This window comes from Schistocerca nitens, chromosome 3, assembly GCF_023898315.1.
Source record: "Schistocerca nitens isolate TAMUIC-IGC-003100 chromosome 3, iqSchNite1.1, whole genome shotgun sequence".
NCBI lineage: Eukaryota > Metazoa > Arthropoda > Insecta > Orthoptera > Acrididae > Schistocerca > Schistocerca nitens.
Genome location: NC_064616.1, coordinates 645,472,539 through 645,492,314, shown reverse-complemented (window position 1 = coordinate 645,492,314; position 19,776 = coordinate 645,472,539). Strand labels below are relative to the sequence as shown.

General features: G+C 38.5%; 1 protein-coding gene across 9 annotated transcripts in view; it reads left to right on the top strand.

Annotated features, from left to right (window-relative positions):
* LOC126248599 (uncharacterized) overlaps nucleotides 1–19,776 on the top strand; it is a 214,846-nt gene that overhangs the window by 116,231 nt on the left and 78,839 nt on the right. For all 9 annotated transcript variants that reach the window (XM_049949727.1, XM_049949732.1, XM_049949728.1 and 6 more), the window contains one exon: nucleotides 11,817–11,954. In XM_049949727.1, coding sequence (XP_049805684.1) covers nucleotides 11,817–11,954 — 138 coding nt within the window. The remainder of the gene's footprint in view (nucleotides 1–11,816; nucleotides 11,955–19,776) is intronic.

The window sequence follows — 19,776 nt, the reverse complement described above, 5'->3', positions numbered from 1 at the left end:
TAGTGTTGTAGCTATGCACTTCACTGTTATTTTTGAATTGGGATGGGTTATTAATGACAAATTTCATAAGTGAATATATGTATTGCGAAGGTACTGTGAATATCCCAAGTTCCTTAAATAAATGTCTGCAAGGTGATCTTGGGTGGGCTCCAGCTATTATTCTGATTACAAGCTTTTGTGCAATGAATTGCCCCAAAATATGATGCCATAGGAAAGCAGTGAATTGAAGTAGGCATAATGGGCTAATTTACTGACACGACATGTTTATCACCTAAATTTGCAATAACCCTAATACCATAAGTAGCTGAACCTAACCATTTCAGCAATTCATTTATGTGTTTCTTCCTATTCAATTTCTCATCAATGCCCACACCCAGAAATTTTGAATATTCTGCCTTAGCAGCAGACTTCTGTTCATAGTCAATGTTTATCAGTGGTGTTATGCCATTTACGGTACAGAATTGTATAAATTGTGTTTTCCCAAAATTTAGTGAGAGTCCATTTGCAGAGAACCACTTAATAATTTTCTGAAAGACATTATTTACAACTTCCTCAGCTGATTCTTGCTTGTTGGGTATGATTACTATACTTGTATCATCAGAAAAAAGAACTAGCCTTGCATCTTCATGAATATAGAGTGGCAAGTCATTAATATATATTAAGAACAATAAGGGACACAAGACTGAACCCTGTGGGACACCATTCTTGATTTACCCCCTCCCCGCCCAGTTAGAGGATTCTGCTGATTTTTGCAGCCCATCTGTACTGTTAATTTCCATCTTCTGCATTCTTCAATTAAATATGAATTAAACCATTTGCGCACTGTCCCACTCATACCACAATACTTAAGATTATCTAGAAGAATTTCATGATTCACACAATCAAAAGCCTTTGAGAGATCACAAAATATCCCAATGGGTGATGTTCGGTTATTAATTGCATTTAGTATTTGATCAGTGAAAGCAGATGTAGCATTTTCTGTGGAAAAGCCTTTCTGTAAACCAAACTGACATTTTGTTAGTACTTTATGTTTAGAAATATGTGATGCTACGCTTGAATACGTTGCTTTTTCAAGAATTCTGGATAAAGCTGTCAGAACTGAGATTGGGCGGTAGTTGTAAGCATCTGACCTATTCCCTTTTTTATGCAATGGTTTAACAATAGCGTATTTCAGTCTATTTGGAAAAATGCCCTGTTTCAGTGAGCTACTACATATGTGGCTGAGAATCCTACTTATTTGTTGGAAACAAGCTTGTAGTACTCGGTTGGAAACTCCATCAATTCCATGTGAGCTTTTACTTTTGAGTGAATTTATTATTTTTCCGATTTCAGTAGGAGAGATGGGTTGAATTTCAGTTTTATCAAGTTGCATAGGTATTGCCTCTTTCGTATACTGCCTTGCATTTTCTAATGAATAGCTGGATCATATTTTCTGTACAACATTTATAAAATGCTTATTAAAAGTGTATTCTACTTCTGACTTCTTGTTCACAAACTTTTCATTGAGTGTGATAGAAATACACCCTTTGTGTGCTCTTAGTTGCCCTGTTTCCCTTTTAACAATATTCCAAATAGTTTTAATTTTGTTATTAGATGTGCTAATCTCAGACATAATGGCCTTACTTCTGGACTTTTTAATAACTTTTCTTAATACAGTGCAGTAGTTTTTATAATGTTTCACTGTTTCGTGGTGATTACTCCTCCTAGCTATAAGATATACTTCCCTTTTCTGTTTACAAGATATTTTATCCCTTTTGTAAGCCATGGCTTTTTACATGGTTTCTTAAAATTATATTCCACTGTTTTCTTAGGGAAACTGTTTTCAGGTACACTCACAAAGGTATCATGAAATAGGTTAAATTTTTAAATTAGCATCAGGTTCCCTGTACATCCCATCCCAGTCCAACTGTTGCAAGCTTTCCCTAAAATTTTCAGTTGTTAAATCATTAACTGACTGCACTATTTTGGAGGACTCTTTTTCATTACTGTATGGAGCTATATCATATACAGTAACTAGCTGTGCTTCCTGATCAGACCGACCATTCTTAACAAGAAAAGTTTTTATTTGGTTAAATTTGTCTTGGTCTATGAAAACATTATCTATCAGTGTGCTGCTTTCCTGTACCACCTGAGTAGGAAAATCAGTAACGGTTGTCAAATTGAAAGAACCAGGTAATACTTAAAGGTCAAGCTTCCTATTGGACCGTTCTAGAAAATCTACATTGAAATCCCCTTACGCAATAATTTGCTTTCCCCTGTATGGCAGATAGCACAACAAAGAATCCAAGTTTTTCAAAACTAGTTGAAAATGTTCCATTTCATTATAGATAAATGCATTATCTGTGAGATGATTACTAATATTATTTGCAAGGTCGTTAATATACACCATTAACAGCAAGGTTCCCAACACGCTTCTGGGGCACTCTGTTATTTCTTCATGTGTCAATGACTTTCCATTCAAGTTAATGTGGTGCACCCTCCCTACCAATAAATCCTCAGTCCAGTTACAAATTTCGCTTGATATCATATATGATTGTACTTTTGATAATAAATGTAAGTGTGGTACTGAGTCAAATGCTTTTTGTAAATCAGAAAATACTGCGCGTGCCTGAAGCCTTGATCCATGGCTTTCAGGATATTGTGTAAGAAAAGTGTGAATTGGGTTCCACATGAAAATTGTTTTTTGAATCCATGCTGATTGACTTGGGGGATGTCATTCTGTTAGAGATACCTTTTTACGTTTGATATCAGAAAATGTCCAAAGATTCTAAAACATATCTATGTCATTGGATGGTAGTTTTGTGGATCGCTTCTGTTGCTCTTCTTGTAGACAGACGTGACCTGTGCTTTCTTCCAATTACTGAGCACTGTTTTTTGTTCTAGGGATCAATGGTAGATTATAGTTCAAAGAGTGGCTAGTTCAACCACAGTACTTGGCAAGATTCTCATAGGGATGCCATTGAGCCCTGAAGCTTAACACTAGTGCCACTAGTATCTATATCACTCATCTTTGCAGTGATGTGACAATTAAATTGATGCAGTAACCCTCGATTTCCATATGTAAAGGAACATTTGAAAACCAGGTTCAGGTTTGCTTTACTACTTAGTTTGTCTCTGGCTTGTGCACGAGTGTCTGGACATATTACACACCACTTCTGAAGCTCAAATGTGTAAATCCTGCCCCACTTATTAGTCGTGTGTCTATTTGACTTGTGTAGGCGAGCAAAATAGGCTTTTTCTCTTTGTGAAGTAATACTGAACATTACACAGTAGTGTGTACAAACAAAATCATCTACAGCTATATACATACTCTCAGAGACATTGCACAGGGCATTGTGGAGGATACTTGTGCTGTTTTCAAAGTAATTCCCTTTCTTTTCCACTCAAAAATTGCGCAGGAGAAAAATGATTGCCTGAATGCTTCTGTATGAGTCCCAATATCCATTATTTTGTTATTACAGTCTGTGCACTAGAGGAATGTTGGAGACAGTATAATCATTCTGCTGTGTGTTGCAAATGCGGGTTCTCTAATTTCCTCAACATCATTCTGTGAAAAAATAGTCTTTTTTTCTCATAGGATCCCCATCTATCCTCATGGAGTAATTCTGTATCACTCTTGTACTAATCAAACCAAACAGTACTTTCTTTAATCCAACCTGTTGGGCATCGCAGATCCTGAATACTTGAGCAGTATTCAGGAAAAGATTGCCCAAGTGTTTGGTATGTGCTCTATCAGGTTTCAAGGACTCGACCTTGTCTTCAAGTATACCTGTAAGTTAAAATAAATAATATCACCAAAGTGCAAGACCATAAGCATGTAAACAATAGGAGAGAAAAAGGATAATTGGGGTCACATAAACCCACATTATTGAGTATACCTAAGAGTATAAATTATGGGTCAAGGTGTCCATGTCAAAGCTAACTTAAAAGGCTCATCAGATTGAATGCCCAAATGTGTCCACATAACAAGCACATTTCAACTGCAATTGACGTAAGTCATCCATATCGTGAATGTGCCAGCAATGGTGCATGGAGTCTAAATAAACCAAATAAATCAACATTTGACACTGTGTTGGAGGCAGAACTATGTAACACGTGGCTGCACTTAACGAAGTGACCAACCTCTCAAATGTTTATGAGTTGCTGTCATTGCCAGGCAGCACTTAGATAGCATGTAAGTGGAACAATGAAACTGCAGTTCCAAGTATCATTAACTGAGAAACCAAAATAACCTGCAACACTGTGTTAGTGCACTGCAGCGAATACTTATGAAAGACTTTTACAGAGCGCCAATGTGTTCCATGTGTCAGTGGAAACAGAACTGAGCAGTGGCGCTATGGGTTGCACCCTTGTAAACACAGCATAAGCAGCTCACATTACAAACTGAAATGTAACTGGGATTAGTGTTAGAGGCACAACAAAAATTAGAAATTGGAACTGGCTGTAGATAACAGCTCAAAGTAATATTGTCACATGTACGAGAGATGTTTGCCCTTAAAGAAAAATAGTCCATGAAGACCATAGTTAAAACAGAACATGTAGTAAACGGGGATTAAAAATAATAGAACCACAGCACACATACCCTCATAGCTTAATACTATTGACAAACATTCGCTCAATACAAAACACGCATATAGAATATAAATTGGTATGTGCTGAAGTTAGCATTACTACATAAGTTACAGTAAAGGAGCTATCATCACGAATAAAACACTAGGCCAACTGATAAAAAAAGTGTGTACAGTTATAGCAATAAAACACATAAACACTAGGTCCCAGGGACTGGGGCAGCACTATGGTATAACACCAACAGCCAATTAGCTACAGACATTAATGGGCTATTGAAAGCACTGTACAAAATTATTCAGTATATTCTCAAGAATAAGCTCTGTATTTATCCTAAGGCTATTGCACTGATTATACTAGAAAAGATCAAGGTTTTTTAAATGCAAAACTAGTAATCCTGACACTTCTGTTAACAAACAAATAGAGCTTACGCATAAAAAATATTGAATAATTTTGTGCAATGCTTTCAGTAGCCCATTACTGACTATCTAACTTGGGCTGCTGGCACTATACCAAAAACATACAACAGTGACTGGACCTAGAGTTTTTAATGTGTTTTATTGCTATATTGCCCATTTATTGTATATTGGTCTCCTTTTTCTCTTGGAAAATAATTTCAACTTTTACCTCGTGAGATGCGTCACAATTTGGCATTTCTGTTATGTTTGGGCCTCTTTGCCACTGGTTCTAAATTGTGACATTGTTGTTCATTATGCTTTTTTTTTTTTTTTTTTTTTTTTTAATATGCTTTTTTAATTAGCTGGCCTAGTGTTTTATTCGTGACGATAGCTCCTTACTGTAATTTATGTAGTAATGCTAACTTCAGCGCATACCAATTTATATTCTGCAGGTGTTCCACATTGAGTGATTGTTTGTCATTAGTATTAAGCTGTGAGTGTGTGTGTTCTGTGGTTCTATTGTTTTTAGATCAGGTTTACTATATGTTCCATTAACTGTGATCACAATCCATTATTTTTCTGTAAGGGCGAACATCTCTTGTACATGTGCCATTATTACTTTGGGCTGTTTACCTATAGCCAGTTCTAACTACCAATTTTCATTGTGTCTCCAACACTAACCCTGGTTACACTTCAGTCTGTAATGTGTGCTTCTTACGCTGTGTCTACGAGGCTGTGACCCATAGTGCCACTGCTCAATTCTCATTCCATTGACAGATGGAACACATCGACGCTCTGTAAAAGTATTTCATAAGTGTTAGGTGCAGTGCGCTAGCATAGTGTTGCAGGTGTTTCAGTTTCTCTGCTAATGATACTTGGAAAAGCAGTTCCCTTGTTCCACTTACATGTTATCTGTGTGCTGCCTTCTAATGACAGCACATCATAAACATTTGTTCGGTTGGTCATTTTGTAAGCTAGGTACATGTTACATAGTTTTTAGCCTGCTATTTTCAGCCTTCTGCCTCCCATATGGCTTTATTTGATTGCTTTAGACTCTATGCCCTATCGCTAGCATTTTCAGACTGTGGAAGACTTAAGTCAGTTGCAATTGAAATGTGCGTGTTGCGTGGGTACATTTAGGTATTCAGTCTGATGGGTCCTGTACAACGGATTTGTTACCCCACAAGTTAGCTTTGACATAAATGCATCAACCTTCTATTTATAGGTATGCATGATGGTGTGCATTTTTCTGATCCCCAGTTATGTTTTTTCTCCAGTTTTGTTTGCATGTGTATGGTCCTGCAGGTTGGAGGAATTATTTATTTTACTTACAGATACACCTGAAAAGAGGGCTGAGTCCCTGAAAATTGGTAGTGTAAGGACTCCATTCAATAAAGAAAAGTAAAACTGTAATGTACATTTTAATCATGAATATCTCTACAGTCACTCAACAGTGACATTTCGTCTAGATAGCTGTGCTGTGAATAATCATTCTGATCAGTGCACACCCAAACTGACAGATCATTTATGTGGGTATGAAGCAGAAGTTGTCCTATCACACTTCCTGAAGTTACCTTCGTCTTTAATGAACAGTCCCCGGAGAACTAAGCAAGCCTGTTATGAACTGTGGTGAGATTTTTCTAATGAATCTTGGTCTGGAATCAACCTTACTTGCAACTAGTTGAATGTGGTTGTCCTATTTTAAATGATTTTGTATGCTTATTCATAGATGTGTAACAGTTGTCACTGTTTCCATTGTTTGATTACTGATTATATAATCAAACAATAATGGTACCTTCTGCCAATTTATCCATGAAAGACTACATTTGAGTTTAAGCTGAATTGCCACTCCTTGCAACAATTATGTATCCTCTGCAGGTATTCTTGTATTTTGTTACAGTTTTCTGGTGTTGTGACTTTTTATGTTCATCATCATCATCATCATCATCATCATCATCATCCATGAACAACTTCGTGGAGTCTCCAACATTATCCACTAGGTCGTTCGTCTATACCATGAAGAGGATAATTTCCTGGAGGAGTTAATGGTTTGATAATTGTGTTTTGTATAAGACTCTCTCATTATTCAGTAAAGGGCAGTGTTTTGTTTGTATCTTGACAATGTGTAGATTCAGGAACACCACGGCCATTTAACCCACCAGTTATATGAAAAGTATGTTCAGAATTTGTATATCCTAGATTTGAAGCAGCATTCAAATTGGAAAATTAGCAGTGCCATATTTTGTCATCTTGGACTAGCTCAAAGAAAAACTTCACTATGCATATGTGCAGATCATTTTTGAGCATCATTCGTGAAATCTGTCATTTCTGGGATGTTCAGAAAATCTCTTTTGTTGGGCCTCAGGTGCATGCTTAAAAGTTGCTCAACTTGTTCATCTACATCTACATACATACTCCACAAGCCAGTGCACGGTGTGTGGCCGAGGGTACGCTGTAGATCTACTAGTCATTTCCATTCCTGTTACACTCACAGGTAGAGTGAGGGAAAAATGACTACCTATATGCCTCCATATGAGCCCTAATTTCGTGTATCTTATCTTTGCAGTACCTACACAGAATTTGTTGGCAGCAGTAGGATTGTTCTACAGTCAGCTTCAAATACCACTCATCTAAACATTCTCAGTAGTGTTCAACAAAATGAATGTCTTCTTCCCTCCAGAGATTTACACTTGAGCTCCTGAAGGATATTCATTACACTTGGATGCTGGTCAAACCTACCAGAAACAAATCTAGCAGCTCACCTCTACACTGCTTTGATGTCTTTTTTTCAATCCGACCTGGTGCGGGTTCCACACATTCGAGCAGTACTCAAGAATAGGTTGCACTAGCATCCTATTTGCGGTCTCATTTACAGATGAACCACTCTTTCCTAAAATTATCCCAATAAACCAAAGGTGACTATTTGCCCTCCCTACCACAATCCTCACATGCTCGATCCATTTCATATCGCTTCTCAGCATTACGCCCAGATATTTAGATGACGTGACTGTGTCAAGCAGGACACTACTAATGCTGTATCCAAACATTATTGGTTTGTTTTTCCTACTCATGTGCATTAGCTTACATTTTTCTACATTTAGAGCCAGTTGCTATTCATCACACCAACTAGAAATTTTGTCTAGGTCATCTTGTGTCATCCTACAATCACTGATCTTCATCACCTTCCTGTACACCACAGCACCATCAGCGAACAACCACAGATTGCAGCCCATTCTGTCTGCCAGATCATGTATGTATGTATGTATGTAGAAATAGCAGTGATCATGTCACACTTCTCTGGGGCACTCCTGATGTTATCCCTGCCTCCGATGAACACTCGCTGTGAAGGACGACATACTGGGTTCTATTACATAAGAAGTCTTTGAGTCAGTCACATATCATTTCTTGGTAGGCTACTAATTTTTGGTGTCCTTGATATCCACCTCCTGGTACTACCTGTGGCCGGAAACTTTTGTCATTCTTTTATGCTCTATGTTGTTGTTGCTCCCTTTTAAATATGAATTCAGATAACTTTGACAAATCACTTGTTTGTTTAGTTCTGTTAACTAGTTTTTTATCCATTTGAGGCTCATCATCAGATGGGGAGTGCATAAGTTACGTATTCAAGTTTGTAGCATGATTCTAGGTACTGATTCTGTGACAAGAACCTAGGAAACACTTTAATGTGTTGGCTTGTGTGTTGATTATATGCCAAGTTGTGTTGAAAAATATGTTTTTAAACTTATTGCAGCAGTATTGGTGGTGTTGATGTTAATATCTGCCTGAATGGAAATGGAAGCTGATAAGCGGATATTAACACCAGTGCCAGTCATACTGCCACAGAAAGTAAATAATTCAATTTTCTACACAACATGCCATATAACTAACAGAAGAAGAAAGCAACACTCAAGTTTAAAAGTATTTTTGAAATAATGTATAGCTTAAATTAAGCAACTAGCCTGTAGGTAGCATGTTTACTTATATTATACTACAGCAAAAAAAAAAAAAAAATTAAAAAAAATTGTTGTCAGTTTCTTAATCTTCATAAGATGAAGAAGAATCATAAAGTTCTGACTCTGCCCCAGATTCTCCTGAATCTGATTCCTTGTTGACCATTGGGTTCCTTTCCATTTTGTCTTTGCAAGTGCTGAAGGAATGCTCTGTCACTGCAGATTTAACTGATGTGCCCAGAATTTCTATGGCAGCTTCTGCAAATTCACAAGTTCCTTGTAAACCTCACCACCACAATGAAGGATTTACATGACGATTTTTATCTTCCTGAGGGAGAGGACTCACTCCTTCCCACATACTTTGTCTGAATCCTATTCCTTGTTTGTCCCTGTTAGAAATTCTCTCTATCCTGAATAACATTTAGTCCAGTGTTCTTTGCTGTGCCACAAACAAAGCTTGTTGCATCAAACACCTCAAAACGCTTCAGGTTACTACCTTGTACTGCTGGATCAGGAAGATAAGCTGCAAGGTGTGCATTCATTCTTTTGTTATTAAACTCATGCTAATGTCATTATTTTATCATCACAGCAGTGCACTCATGCAAAAGTAGATAAAGAAAGGATCAGAACAGAAAACTATAATCTGTCTCGTATGTTGCTCTCCCCCCTCCCCCACTGAAAACAGTTTAACATTTAAGAATAGATTTATCATCAAGAAACACGTGTCAGTTATTTAATACATTGAGTAATAATTTTGTTATCAATGATCATTCTTCAATAATATTCAGAGATTTAACATGGGCTATAAAATGCATTATATTACAAAGCGATGACTTGAGGACAATGTTTTTTTATACCAGCTTATCACTACACAGTTGTTCAATGTGTGTGTGTGTGTGGGGGAGGGGGGGGGGGGGCTGCGACAGAGAGAAACCAAGAGTGGAGAGTAGATCTGGTAATATTATAAATGATAAGCAGCTGTGAGCAACATGCGCCATTCCTAGTTTAAAAAGGAAAAAAAATGCTTCTCTCTTCTTTCCTTTTGTTCTTAGTAATAAATGAATGACATACATAGGATTAAGTGAAAACAGTTTTTAATATCAGGAATATCATACCATCCCTTATTTTAATTGGTAAATTGTACATTCTAGCAGTAAAAACTTTAAAAGGTACTTTTTTTATAAATACCCAGATTTTTGACCATTTAAAACTGCTTTGGGCAAATTCCCAGGCAAATGACCATTTATAAATGTCCTACCAAGTTAGGCATTGAAACTCGGGAGATCTCATGACAACTTGAGTTTTTTTTTTTTTTTTCCCTGATGTGATATTATCTCCGTATTAAGTGGGTATGGCACTCTGTATCACTAGAATAGAATTGTCATGAAAATTTAAACCCATGTAGAATAAATAAATTATTGGAAAAAGAGACTGTATTTTACCAGCACTCTGAAATGTCATCTCCATCTAGGTACACTATTTTCCAGACAAGAATTTTGCTGGAGATACAAATTCTCACTCTATTAACAATCCCAAGACATGCTCATATACAGTTGAATTGTCTGTATCAGATATATAATAATGTAAAGAAATTTTGTGATAGACAAAACTCGGTAATTATAATGTGATTTTAATAACTGCATGTTTCAATTAGAAAATTGTCTCCTCAGTGGTAATACATTTAGAACTTTTTTTAACGTAAGGTTCTCTGTTTAAAAAGAGGGTGAAATGTCGTTGTGGGTACATGAAATAGCTCTCAATGGCCGCATAAGTGGAGTAACATCACTGCATTGTAAAATATTTAAACATCTGTGAGCATGACATGTCATAGTTACAAAAAATTTAGAGATTAAAACTTCCTGGCAGATTAAAACTGTGTGCCCGACCGAGACTCGAACTTGGGACCTTTGCCTTTCGCGGGCAAGTGCTCTACCAACTGAGCTACCAAAGCACGACTCACGCCCTTTCCTCACAGCTTTACTTCTGCCAGTATCTCGTCTCCTACCTTCCAAACTTTACAGAAGCTCTCCTGCGAACCTTGCAGAACTAGCACTCCTGAAAGAATTCTCATTCTGGAATTTAGAGATTTGTTGAGGAAATGCAGATTGTCACAACATTATTTTAAAATTTTCAGTTTAATTGTAAGAAATATTTGCTGCTTCACTGCAGTTTTACGTTATTGCAGAATGACAGTCTGCAGATTATCACACAATATCTGGATTCAAAATATCCCAATAGGTATTCATAATGCTATTCACGCTTTATCTGAAACATGCTTTTTAATTTTAACATGCTTGTTTAGTGCCCAGAATTATCATTAAATCTCACATTTCCAGTATTCAGCTACACGGATTGCATTATTGTTTGCTGCAGGAAGAACATTGAACATAAATGACATGTCAGTATGATTGTACTCTGTCTGTCATCAGCTGCAACTCTGAGAGCAACAGTTAATATCATTTAATAATTCCTGAATATCTGTTCCATCCAATGTACTGCTAGTTCTGTGAATCAGCTTCAGCGTGTTTTGGTGGTCCTTATATGTTGTTGGAAATGACATGCCCAATTGTACTTTGTTGCAGATGTGTCTTCTCCTATACTCCTTTTCGTTGAATCCAAATCAATTGATGTAACTTTGCGGAGAATAGTTGGAACGTTTGTGAGATTTTTGAAAATATTTTGGCAGGCAGTTGGCTTTCAGCTTTAGAGTATTTAAGCTCTTCCATAGAGCATATGGCGCTCTGTCTCATTCTGTATGGGTAAAAAGGTTGTAATAGCATCCAAGTGCCAATTTACGATTAAAGAGTGCTGTTCGGCTACTGTTGTTGAGTTCAGTGTATAATATGCTTTCTTGTCAAACATGTATTTCTTATTTGTAAAGTTATTTTTTTATGTTGCCCAGGATCATTTAAGTAAATTACTTCAGCTCCAAGCTCAGCTGAATAATTATGAAATAATCAAGCCAGGCAGAATATTTCTGAAGGAGGGTGAACTCTTAAAGTTGTCAAGAAAGGACAGTCAGCCACGATATTTCATTCTGGTGAGTGTGAAATTACTTTTACTATTGTATATACAAGTGTGAAATTGTTTTAATTACAGACACAGAATAACTAAATATATGCTAAAGAGAATAATCAGGCTATTTTCTGTTTGGTGTAATTTTTATTTAGTCCCGGAAATTTATTGAATAATTATTTCACTTAATTCTAAGATATCAGCAATGGCAATTAGAAATGTTCAGTTATCAGCATTATTTACAAAATATTTATGTTTTGGGTTTAAGCCTTGATGTTTCAATGTTGATAATGACGTTTTTGAACTATTGTAACATCAGCGTTAAAGACTTGATATTGACCTTTGGTATAGGCAAAAAAAAAAAAGCAGTGTTTGAAACCTCACTTCAAGCAATGTTGACTTCCAGTTATTGAAACATGTCATGTCAGAGCCACAATTAAGTCCAAAACCAAATGCAGTCATCAGTGAAGTGCAACACTTAACACTAAAAGCATGTATGTTACTGACACCAACGTACCGCAGAACAGAACTGAACTCCTGGACAGAGATGCAGCTGTTTATACAAACATCAAATATATAAGAACACTAGTATTCAATCATTTCAGCCCTGAAAACTTTTTCATTTTACTTTAATGAAGTTCTAATTTTAATTTGATTTGTAGCCTACAGTTAGCTCAGAAAAAAATACCAAAAAAATCTTTTTTAATTACAAGGTGTACAACTTTGCTTCTGCCATTTTTTCCCCAACATTTGAGGCTTTAATGAAACAAATTGGTTACACCTGTATCATTCAAAGTATTTTCGATTGCTGGCCACTACTTTCTCCCATCTTTCAGGCAGTGTACGAATCCCGTGTCAAAAAAATTGTTCATCTTTTGAAGCTATCCACGAATCGATCCAATTTGTGGTCTCTTCATGAGATCGGAAGGGTTGGTTAGCCAGGCCATGCGCCATTGATCTAAACAGGTGATAGTCAGAGGGAGCAATGTCTGGAAAATACAGCGGGTGGGGTAGCGCTTCCTATTTTAACATTTCCACGTACGTTTTGACCTCTTTTGCAACGTAGGGTCGAGCGTTTTCATGCTGCAAAATCACTTTATCGTTCGTCTCGCTGTATTGCTTCTGTTTGTCTTTTAATGCTCTGCTGAAATGCATTAATTGCATTCGATAACAAGCACCTGTGATTGTTTCACTTGGTTTTAACACCTCATAGTACACGAGACCGAGCTGGTCCCACCAAATGCAGACCATGATCTTGGAGCCGTGAATATTCGGTATGGCCGTCGACGTGGAAGCATAGCCGGGATATCCCCATGATTTTTTCGCATTCCGGGTTATCGTAATGAAACCATTTTTTGTCCCCTGTCACAATGTGATGCAGAAATCCCTTCCGTTTTTGCTTGTGAAGCAACTGTTCACAAACACCATTCAACGTCTCTTGGTTTGAGCTCACATGGGACCCCAAGTTCGTTCTTTCTGAATCATGCCCATAGCCTTGAGACGTTTTGAAATGGCTTGCTGTGACTCCCACTAATCATGCCAATTCTTCTTGAGTTTGACACGAGTCTTCACTCAGCAATGTCTCCAGTTCTGCGTCTTCGAAAACATTCTCTCTGCCACCACTGTGCTGGTCTACAATGTTAAAATCGCTGTTCTTGAAGCATTGAAACCACACACAACACATTCTTTCACTAATAGCGTTCTTACCATATGTACTTGAGAGCATTCAATAAGACTCCGCCACTGTTTTCTTCATATTGAAACAAAACAGCAACATCTCCCGCAAATGACGAGAATTAGGCTCGTAAACTGACATTTTCAATCAAGAACAACTTAACGATGCAGACACAAATAAACTAATGTTTGAATGAGGTTATGTTGACTGAGGTCCAAGCTAACTGCCTGACATCTGCGATCTGTTTCTTAATAGTGCTACTTACCGTTGTCGCCACCTATCGGCAAACGGCGGAAGCAAAGTTGTACACCTTGTAATTTTACTAAAGAAGAACCCACACAATAATGAATGATATTTGTGTTTCAAAAGATATAAGTAGCATTGCATTTTTCCCAAGAGGCTTTGATTCTGCTATTACTTAATATTAATCTACAAATCCATGGAGAAGTTAGATCATCAATGACTGAGAAATGATCATAACCATCTAATAGCTTATGATTGTAAGGAAGAAGGGCAGGAGAATTGCAGTACTTGGATCAGTTTCATCCTGGTTTGATCACATCAGGTCATTTCTTCATGGAAGTTTCCATTTCCAGTTGAAATTTCATCAAGGGCTTAATATCTCCTACAGAATTCTATTTCATTTTGAGGCTATACTGTATTTAATCCAGCTGTTCATTGTAGCTAAGTCAAGCAAGTGGAGAATGACCTTCAAAATCCATTTATTTGTCCTGAACATAGTGTGATAACACTCCATTTGTTGATCACCAATGTCTGCCTCACCCATTGACTGTTTATATCCACATACTTTTTGGACTAGTACTCCACCTTTTGATGTGGGTGAATTCCAGAACATGTAGATGTCATTGCAACGCAACTGCCATCTTTCCATTGTATTAAAACTATCTTGTCATCACTTCAAACAGGCTATACTGATGATTATGGATTATGCCAGTTATTAAATCGAAACCAAAGAGATGTTCAAGCTCAACATGATTCATAAGGATTGATTTACCACTTTTTACTGTTGAATGCATATTTGTGGATTCTGATGCAAAAGTAAAGAAGTATTCAGAGAAATACTGAGACCAGTACTGCAAAGTGCTTTTGGATAGCACTAGAACCTGAAAGAAGAATATCATATTCCCAATATGTGATGACCACTAAAATGTTTAAAAAATTCATGGAATAAACTAACATGTACTTCACCTCTGTATTGGTAGCATCTGCAAAAAGAAAATGCATCTCAACAAAAACCTTCTTTCTCCATAACCTCTTCCACTGCTGTGTAATCCATGATTTAGAATGCTGGGGATTCACTTCATCTGACTTTTTTGGTACTATACATTGTTATGAATATGCACCAAGAGATTCGTTAACTGACAGTTATTTTGGCACAACAGTAAATGTCTCGAATTTATTACTGTTTTTGAGACAATTTTCTTCATCACTGCTTTCTTCTGAAGATGCTTCTTTTATATTACTCAGTGGCAGTTGTAATGGACAATGAAATTAGCATTCTTGTCTTCAAGCAAATCACTGATGCCCGACGGTTCATTCAGAATACTCCGTACTTTAATTTTGTACAAAATATATTTACCAGTAATATCCCACTGGCAATAAATGCTTTTGAATGTGAAAGTGAATTTTAATTAACATTTCTTAGCTCACAATTAATACTCGCACAATTGTGAGGGTGGATGATAAAAGCTAAACCAAACACTAACCCGTACTGTAGCAATAGCTACACTACTGGCCATTAAAATTGCTACACCATGAAGATGATGTGCTACAGACACAAAATTTAACTGACAGGAAGAAGATGCTGTGATATGCAAATGATTAGCCTTTCAGAGCATTCACACAAGGTTGGCACCGCTGGCGACACCTACAACGTCCTGACATGAGGAAAGTTTCCAACTGATTTCTTATCCACAAACAGCAGTTGGCTGGTGTTGCCTGGTGAAATGTTGTGATGCCTCGTGTAAGAGGAGAAATGCGTACCATCACGTTTCCGACTTTGATAAAGGTTGGATTGTAGCCTATCGTGATTCCGGTTTATCGTATCGCGACATTGCTGCTCGCATTGGTTGACATCCAATGACTGTTAGCAGAATATGGAATCGGTGGGTTCAGGAGGGTAATACGGAACGCCGTGCTGGATCCCAACGGCCTTGTATCACTAGCAGTCAAGATGACAGGCATCTTATCTGCATGGCTGTAACGGATCGTGCAGCCACGTCTCAACAGATGGGGATGTTTGCAAGACAACAACCGTCTGCATGAACAGTTCGATGACATTTGCAGCAGCATGGACTATCAGCTTGGAGACCATGGCTGCGGTTACCCTTGATGCAGCATCACAGACAGGAGTGCCTGAATGGTGTACTGAACAACGAACCTGGGTGCACTAATGGCAAAACGTCATTTTTCCAGATCAATCCAGGTTCTGTTTACAGCATCATGATGGTCGCATCCGTGTTTGACAACATCGCGATGAACGCACATTCTAAGTGTGTATTTGTCATCGCCATATAGGCGTATCACCCAGCGTGATGGTATGGGGTACAACTGGTTACACATCTCGGTTACCTCTTGTTCGCATTGGCGGCACTTTGAACAGGGGACGTTACATTTCAGATGTTTTATGACCCATGGCTCTACCCTTCATTCGATCCCTGTGAAACCCTACATTTCAGCAGGATAATGCACGACCGCATGTTGCAGGTCCTGTACGGGGCTTTCTGGATACAGAAAATGTTCGACTGCTGCCCTGGCCAGCACATTCTCCAGATCTCTCACCAATTGAAAACGTCTGGTCAATGGTGGCTGAGCAACTGGCTCGTCACAATACACGTCACTACTCTTGATGAACTGTGGTATCGTGTTGAAGTGCATGGGCGGCTGTACCTGTACACGCCTTCCAAGCTCTGTTTGACTCGCGTATCAAGGCCGTTATTACTGCCAGAGGTGGTTGTTCTGGGTACTGATTTCTCAGGATCTATGCACCCAATTTGTGTGAAAATGTAATTACATGTCAGCTCTAGTATAATATATTTGTTCAATGACTACCCATTGATCATCTTCATTTCGTCTTGGTGTAGCAATTTTAATGACCAGTAGTGTATTATTTGCTCCATAATAAACATCATAATTTGAATAGAAATGTGAGGAACACTACACAGTTGTACTTATTACACTGTATTTCATTAAAAAACATTAATATCATCATTCGTTTCAACTAAATGATTAAAAATAACAAAATATCTTGCCTTGCTATTGTGACTACTTCCGGTGACCTACTAAATTTTCTTCGTAGAACAGTATGCCGCAACAACCGGAACCTGACTGGTGTGAGCCGGAGAAGTGAAAACAAGCCAAGATGATAATTTTACAAATAGACCCACACAAAAGCTGAATGGTTTATACAGACATTGAATATACCAGAATACAGAAACATTACAAACTTAAGATATTTGAAGAACATTCCAGAAATGATAAATACTGTATATCAAGTAAGTGCAGGTGGTCAGGTTTGAACAGATGACCTATAGTACACCATCCAATGACACAAATCTCTACGCCACCCTGTATGTGCCATAACTCCTGGCACTGCTCCCTCTCCCGGAGAAACAATAACCAGCTGTTCCAGAAATTCTCAGTGGAGTTGACTATATCGCCCTGGATCTCTATCATGTCAGTAGTGCTCTGTATGGCGGCACTTGTGGCGTCTCGCATTCCGGTCATGTTCTTACATCTTCTTCAGTAACCCATCCCATCAAAGCTCCACGGTCATTGAGCAGGTCTTCAGTTTCCTTGAACAAGAAGCCCCCATCATCAATGTGTACCTCAGGACTGTAGTAGAGATTCATACGGCACACAAGTACAGTGTCTTTGCACTTCTGTCTTCTTGATGGAGGGTCATAATTCTCAATTTTGTTTCTGACATCCATCAAAGGATATAATAGGCTCCAAAGTAATGTGTTAGTAACTTTTCCGATAGTCCTACTTTCTGCACAGACATAAAAATCCAAACCAAGTCTCCTGGGCTGTATCTCACTGTTTGGCAATATAGTGCTCTTGGTCCGTTTCCTGAGCATCCAGGGTCTGTATGTGAGCCAGCTGTCCTGCTTCTCCAGTCGTGGTTGATAAGTGTTTCACATAATTATCCTGACGATTCTCCGATCAAAATGGGAACAGTGTATCCATTGTTGTTCTGTCCTCACAACCATGAAGCAGAAAGAACAGTGTGAAGCCTGTAGTGTCTTGCTTTGTTTTTCTGGATTCAGATGTCATATCGGGCAGTATTGTAGCCCAATCTTTCTGTTTTTCAATAAAATGCATCTAGAATACATCTTCCAGCATCTTATAAAAGTGTTCTGTAAGGTCATTCTTCTATGGATGGTAGGCAGCTGTCATCCTGCCAATGATGCCACAACATGAAATTACCTCTGATACTAATCTCAACTGGAAAACTTTTCCAAGATGGGAGATCATCACAAGACATGCTCTGTGCTTCAGAATGTCATCTTCTACAGAGAACTTTGCTATTTCGTGAGCTTCACATTAAGATAATTGTGGCATGTGCTTCCATTGTTGGCATTCCATTTAGTGGTTCACATAGTGTCCAATGGACTGGTTAGACACCTGGCTGGTGATACCTGTGCCTCATTACGTCAGATCTTCAGAAATCCCAAGAGACCACAGGTTGGATCATCGTAGAAAAGCCTCAGGATAGCTGGCTGTAGATGAGCTAGGATGATGACCATTTGCACCCCATTTGACTGTAAATCCTTTCATACAGTATTCCATTAATTGATTGGAATTCTCCTTTGGTTGATTCCTCCTCCAAGGCTTTTGTGATTGTCAGCAGTGCTGGAACTTCCCTGTGTTCAACAGAATATTATTTAATGCACAACAGTGACTGATATTTCATCCACATTGCTGTGTTCTGCTAAAAGATTCGTTGAAAGGCAGTCAGCATCCTTGTCTTTGCTTCTGCTTTTCCTCTCTGTGTGTTCGGGGGCTAGAATATACATGAGGTATTCCTGCCTGTCATAAGAGGTGACTAAAAGGGGGTCTCCTACTTTTCAGCCTAATCATTTATGGTCCCCTTTTAGGGTTTGACTTCCACCTTTACAAATTCTACAGAAGTGCGAGCCTTTTGGGAAAGGACGCCTTACGTGGTGCATTATATATCCATCATGCGCTGAGACCTTCTGCACTTGTTATTGTCATAGCTCTGCAACTTCACCCGTAATCGAGGTATTTGGGGAAGGACACGTTACAAGGTGTGTCATATACTTCCACTGTCGTCTTCTGCACCCATAATTACAATGGCTCTTTTGGCACTCTATATCCACCATGGTAGCCAGTTCGTTGTGGAGGACCATCATGTACTCACTTGGTTGTAGTCCCCTGACAACACAGGAATCACACTGCTGGTGCCTGAGCTGCAAATTCCCCATGTATGCCAAGGAGTAGATGCCCATCTGTCTGGGGCATCAGGACTCCTGACAATGCCCATCCTGCCAGGTGGCCTTTGCTGAGACTGAGTAGAGCCCATGGGGAAAAGCCCCTGGTTGGAATGGGTGGCATCAGGGCAGATGACTCACAGTGAAGTAGACCATGTCATCTTTTGCTGGTAACTGAATGGCCCCACCAGTCTCTAAGAAAGGCAAGGTAGGCTTTAATGCAGATAAGTACAACCCCAAATCGTTCTCCTCCCTTGCTACGCTATTGGGAGGAACGTAGGGCTATAGACAAAAGAGAACCATATTCACCTCAATATTTAGTTGGCAGCAGAACTGATGGGAATCCTTCCTAATTTTTGAAACACCTTGAAGATAAGTTTGGGGAAGTGGCGACAATGTCCAAAATATGGAAAGGATCAGTCTTGATTCATACTGCATCCCCAGCCCTGTCATGGGTGTTGCTCACATATGACAAGCTGTGTGAAATTCCTGTTTTGGTCAGTCACCATAAAAGCCTAAACATGGTCCAGAGGATTATTTTTCATCGAGATCTCCTATTGTGGTCCGCTAATGAGCTACACGCCAATTTTGAATGATTGGGTGTTCACTTTGACAAGCTTGTCCATAGGGGACATAAGGGACCTAAAGATAACAGTGTCACTGCTGGTGCCTTCATTTTAGCCTTTGAGGGTGATTCA